Here is a 5852-nt window from a genome sequence, read left to right on the forward strand (position 1 = left end):
ATGGGGTCTAAGAAGTCCTCCACTTCGGGCTATGATCAATGCCCCGAAAAAGCTTCCCTTTATGTGTCTAGCTGTCTCCACCTAGCTTCTCCTCCTTTGTTAGACAAAGGTGGCGGTCTATATGGAAGATGCTTGATTGCAGTTGTGGATAGCCTCTTTTTACTTGCCTCTCCTACAGGATCGGTCACATCAATCTTCATTTCTTCCTGCTTGATCTGCCTCCTACCATCTAGTGGAAGTAGTAGAGGATTGGGCAAACCTATCTCTTAAAGCTCTTCCCCTCATTGCCGGCTTGTTTCAGCCTCTTTCTCTCTTTTCCCTTTATCTTTCTTTTCCTCAAGTAAGGGGAATAAAGGAATTATTGGTTCCTTTCCTGGGTTTTCTTTCGCATCTCTTTCCTTGGTATAACCATCCTTCGGTGTAGAGTACTTTAACTCTAACATTCTTTGCAGCGTCTCGGTTAAGGAATAAAGTCTGCTAACGTCTCTTCTTAGAGAGATTTTCCATACTTCTTAGCACTTGCACCATAATGGCTTACAAATCTTCTTTAGTGATTTTTCCACTTGACTTCTCAGAAGAAGTCGGGCTCTCTAGGATTGCAGGGCTGCGTAGTGAAGGGAGGTCTTCTAGATGATCTGCCATGCTAGCTTCTGTTAGACAAGGGGGTTGCCCAAACTCTACCACCTGAATGTTCATTCCTTCCTTCTTCTTAGCATACAAAAAATATCAAATGATCCCACCGAGCATGCCAAAACTATGTTCGGGCTGGATCTGTCCCTTCCACAGCTCCTCGAGACTCTTGCCTGTTGGACAAGGTTTGCTACTTGGTGTGTTGCAATATGAATTTGCTGTTAGTTTGAAAGGTTCCTTTGTAGGGCCTTGGGTTAAGCCTTAAGGCTCATAATCAAGACTAACATAGATCTGAGTGTGCCACTGTTATCTTTGTATAACAGATTGTTATTTAGTTGTGAACTAGGTTGATTACTTGCGCCACAAGTTACTTGGATTTCTTGATTTATCAATGGATTGTCACATATGGGTGAAGTATGTATAAAATTATTTTTCTTGCCTTGTAAACAAGGACTTTTACACATAATATTGTATGTCAAAATGAAAGGGGTTCAAGGCTCTTTCAACCATTTCTCTAGTCACAATTAACTTTAAAGGAGTAAAAGCTCATTAGTTTAGCTAGTTTTGATCACAAATGAGACTTTGAATGAAAAACAGTTGGAAATGATTTAAAAACACAATGAGATATGCATTAAACAACAAATCTACTTTATTTAAGTACAAACAAAGGAGACTCAGGCAAGATTTAACCTTGTCGGGCAAGGTTCAACTTTTTTGCAACCATTTCTCTTTGTGTTTATAAAGGTTTGTAGACTCTAGGGAACAAAATGTAAATAGGTTTTACTAGAGGGAATCAATACTACAACATTGGAGGAAGGTAGCAGAGGTTCTAAACTTGACAAAAGATGACTTTCTATGTGGAATTTATGACTAAAAAAAGGGAAAATCTGGACAAAAAACAGCTTTCTGGATCCGAACTTGTCTGAGAGCAAAGTTTGGATGTCTTTTGATTGATTGGTTGAGTGTCTTTGTCTCTGGTGTCCCTTGCTGCTTTTATAGATGTTTTAGCCGAACTATCCAAGCTTTGCCTTTAGCTGATGGCTTTCGAAGAATAGTGAGTCACCCTTAATTTACCATCTATACCCTTAAAAAGTGCTTTTTTGCTTATGGTGAGGTGCCCTCTGTCGCCCATCACTTCAAACATAGGCATGTGGCCTATGCCTTGTTGAAATAGTTTCCAATCCTTCTTGGGCCTATCGACTTGTCCAAGCCCAGTCTCCTCTTTGCTTTTGTATCTTTGGGTTTCTATCCTCACAAGTGTCAAATTTCCACTCAAACAATTATGATGGTGTTGGGTGTCACGGGATAGTAAGATAGAGAGAGAGAGAGAGACTGCCGATGAAGGCAGAGAGGGAGACGGAGGGTGTAAGTAATAGGGAGTAGAAAAAGGCTTTATGGGATAGTTGTATTATCTTGGAGGCAGAAGAGAAGATTGTGACTCATGGGTTCGGAAATTAAGGTAAATCGACGTTCAATTTATTTAGAGAGAGAGAGAGAGAGAGAGGACTTTGAAAGAAAGGGCAGGCCACACCAACAACATAACACACAAGACAAGAGGCTCTTTAACTTGTGAAAACAACAAGTGAGAGTGTGAAAGCTATATCACCCCCATGCACACGTCCCTTTCTTGCTCCTCTCCCCCATATCTGCCGCCTCTCTTTCTCAGGAATGCCAACCACATATACACGTGTTTATCATATATATCCTATAATTAACACCATGCACATGTTAGGCACAAGTTTTGTTGGTACTCATTCATATGGTAACTGTCATGAATGTACGCATGCATGGATCGTATGTATGTATGTCAAGCATGTAACATGCATACAAGTGGTCATGGTGGTCATGGATAAACAGGGATGGGGGGCAGGATAGAGGGGGCACACCAATGACCAGGAAGAGAATTTAAAGGGTCTCATATCACTCTTTTATCCCACAATAGCCCTCTCTTATATCTACCAGACCAAATATATCGCCTTCCCCCTCTCCCTCTCTCCCTATCTCTCTCTCTCTCTTATCTTTCTTTCACACAAAACTCATATTCAAAGAAAGAAAAAAATAGATCCAAGGTGGTGGTTAAGCTGTCATCCGTCAATCAATCAATCAAACCATCAAAAGACCAATCATCAATCAAAAAGAATTTTTTTTTTTTATATATAAGAAAAAGAGGAATCACATCCAAAAGATCATGTCATCCTCTTCAACCTTGTCCCTCGACCACCTCCCTCCTTCCGAGCAGCTCTGTTATGTCCATTGCAACATTTGCGACACTGTCCTTGCGGTATCTTTATATATACTCTCTTCGTATTAGTATATAATTTGATATTTGAGTACCTTTTTCCAGAATTATGTATATCTTCTCTTTAATTCTTAACTAGGTGAGTGTTCCTTGCACAAGTTTGTTCAAGACTGTGACGGTGCGATGTGGGCACTGCACCAATCTGCTGCCAGTGAACATGCGTGGGCAGCTTCTGCCTTCCTCAAATCAGTTTCATCATCTTGGTCACTCTTTTTTTTCTTCCCCTAACAATTCCCTTAATCTTCTGGTAATTAAAACAGTTATCTGTTGCTTAATTTTATTATGGAAGTGATTTCTTTGTCATTTTTGGTAAAGGTTCATTTTTTCCCTTTGAATTGAGCAAATCAAAGGAGTATTAAGGGAGAAGGGGTGTACGGAAATTATTTCCCTCTTATTCTGACCCTATTAAGTATTGTATGTTTATATTTTAATTTCAAATGAATCTTATATATTCTACTTGAGGTTGCAGGAAGAGATTCCAAATGTTCCGACCCCAAATTTTCTGGTTAACCAGACAAATGTGAATGACTTTGCTGCAACACCAAGAGGTGGAGCTGATGAACATTTTCCAACGCCCCCAGTCATTAACAGACGTAAGTAACTCACAGACAATACACATATATGCCTTAGGAAACTCATTTATTTTTCGGTGATGAAAAAGATATAACTCGGCCACTTTTGATTTATCGTTTCCTCTGAATCCTTGAAGTATACTGATATATATATATATATATATATATATATATATGATCAAAGGTCCTTCTGTATATCTGGTGGTGGAGAAAAGATCATAACCAACTCCTTTTATGCACTATCATTATCTATATAGTAGTCAACTTTGATATTATACCCCAATACGTTCTTCTTTTTTCAACAAAACCTAACAAATGCAGAATTCTTCTTAGAATTTCATGACAGTCCTTCTCCATACCAACAAATTAGTATCTTCTTTTTAGTGATTAAATGAATATATTAACCAAAGGAGGGCAAGCTCAGATTGTTTTAAAGCCTTCTTGACAATTATTTCCCCCCATCTTTTTTATCTTGCACCTTGAAATTTTTTTAACATAGAGGCCATATACATGTACAATGTTACTGTGCCTTCTTAACATATTAATTAACTATGTTTTTTAAGTCCTTATGACAAAGAAACATCATAAAATGGAATTGGCCCCCCGGAATGTAGATGGTAAAGATTGTTGGACTACCTTCGATCTCCTCCCCAATCATGGTTAGTAAAAAAAAAAAAAAAACACTTTAGATGGATGGATGATCAAATTGCATAACATTTAGACTGAGAGAGAGAAAAGCTAACTAATGAAGTGATAGTACATGCAAGATAGGGTTTGGCGAAAGACCCAATAAATAGATCAATACCCCCTACCTATTATTAAGTTTTATTATGATTTTCTAATTAAGAAATATGATTTAATTTAACTTGAATGTCTCTCTCTCTCTCCCCCTCCCTCCCTCCCTCCCTCCCTCTCTCTGCTTGTTTGTCTGCCTGTGCATGCCATGCCCAGCCTCGGAGAAGAGACAGAGAGTCCCCTCTGCATACAACCGTTTCATCAAGTGAGTAATCATGTCAACTGTCATTCAGTTCTCTTTCTCTCACAGACAAACACACGTAAATAAATTAATAATAACATAAAGTATATATAGTTATTACTTGACCAGAGGAAAATATAGAATATATTGTTATTAATTAATTGATTTATAAACTTGCCAAAATTGATGCAAAATATATGAATGGTCGATTCATCTGAATGTGTATCCATGCAGGGACGAGATCCAACGCATCAAGTCTGTGAATCCTGATATATCACATAGAGAAGCCTTCAGTGCAGCTGCCAAGAATGTAAAATTGTTTAATAATATTTTAGGGTTATTCCTTTTTTAACAAATTAGGGTTTTTGGATTTAGCATAAAACTAGTCCTTGTTGTGTGGGGTCCTTTGATATGTGAACATCTTAAATTTTGCCTTTCTTTTTGTCAGTGGGCTCACTTTCCACACATTCACTTTGGTCTTATGCCTGACCAGACTGTGAAGAAGACAACCATTCGCCAGCAGGTTACCACCCCCCATGCAGTACTATTAACCCATTCTACTAATTTTTGTAGCATAATTAATTTGCTAGCAAGATTAACTAATTAATAACATTATTTTTAAAATATAATTTAATACTAACGTTGTGGTTTTAACTGGGTTTGTGCAGGAAGGAGAGGATGTTCTGATGAAAGATGGGTTTTTCTCTTCAGCTAATAATGTGCGTGTCTCCCCTTACTAAATTAGAGTTTCAAGCTGCAGCTTGATGTCTTTGTGATGGTGGGAGAAATGTTTAAGGTCCAAATGCTTAATTGTGATAATGCCTACGGACTCTAGCTAGAGATCTTTTTAATGTTGATAACCGGGTTAGATGTAGTTTTAAGATTTAATATCTAAACTTTGCTTAAGCAGAACCCTTGAATTTTGAAGACCCTATCCTTTATTATGTTATGATAATATTGGACACCAGTATCGGTAGCTAGGTGCTGATGATCAAACCACCACTTTTTCGTGCACCTTGTTTATTTTAAAATCGATTTTTATGTTGTTTGTTTTCCTAAGATCCCCTTTATTTAGGAAATGTTATTAGTACTTTAAAAAAGATATAAATTTGCACTTATTTTATACGTTTAAGTTGCATGATAATATTTTTAGAGTGTAAATCACATTTCCCTCTTCTAATCTATATATTATCATGTCACACAAACACACGTTAATTAGCATGATCACGCATTTTTTCATATATATACACACGATATGGAAGAGTGAATATGAGCTAGAAAATCTCTTGAATGCATTAGTTATTAGTTTTACTTTGTCTTGCTTTCTTAACCTCTGCACAAATGCAGTTTTGCATGCATGATGCCTCTTGGAAAT

At 37.4% G+C, this 5852-nt stretch overlaps 1 protein-coding gene across 1 annotated transcript; it reads left to right on the plus strand.

Annotated features, from left to right (window-relative positions):
- Window positions 1–2565: 2565 nt before the first annotated feature.
- Window positions 2566–5479, plus strand: LOC137723528 (axial regulator YABBY 1). The gene is made up of 7 exons (XM_068462731.2): window positions 2566–2911; window positions 3009–3176; window positions 3399–3522; window positions 4453–4501; window positions 4712–4787; window positions 4926–5000; window positions 5146–5479. Exons 1-7 carry the CDS (start codon window positions 2819–2821, stop codon window positions 5215–5217), a joined length of 657 nt encoding a protein of 218 aa, XP_068318832.1. The 5' UTR covers window positions 2566–2818; the 3' UTR covers window positions 5218–5479.
- Window positions 5480–5852: the final 373 nt, after the last annotated feature.

The sequence above is a fragment of the Pyrus communis genome, chromosome 4 (genome assembly GCF_041283825.1).
Source record: "Pyrus communis isolate YQ-2024b chromosome 4, ASM4128382v1, whole genome shotgun sequence".
Lineage (NCBI taxonomy): Eukaryota > Viridiplantae > Streptophyta > Magnoliopsida > Rosales > Rosaceae > Pyrus > Pyrus communis.

What these genes read in the sequence shown, in the direction of transcription:
- LOC137723528 (XM_068462731.2), top strand. Translation starts at nt 2,819, where the DNA reads ATGTCATCCTCTTCAACCTTGTCCCTCGACCACCTCCCTCCTTCCGAG. An exon ending in GCCCCCAGTCATTAACAGAC is followed by an intron (nt 3,523 to 4,452) that starts GTAAGTAACTCA and finishes TGCCATGCCCAG; the next exon opens with CCTCGGAGAAGAGACAGAGA. An exon ending in GCATACAACCGTTTCATCAA is followed by an intron (nt 4,502 to 4,711) that starts GTGAGTAATCAT and finishes GTATCCATGCAG; the next exon opens with GGACGAGATCCAACGCATCA.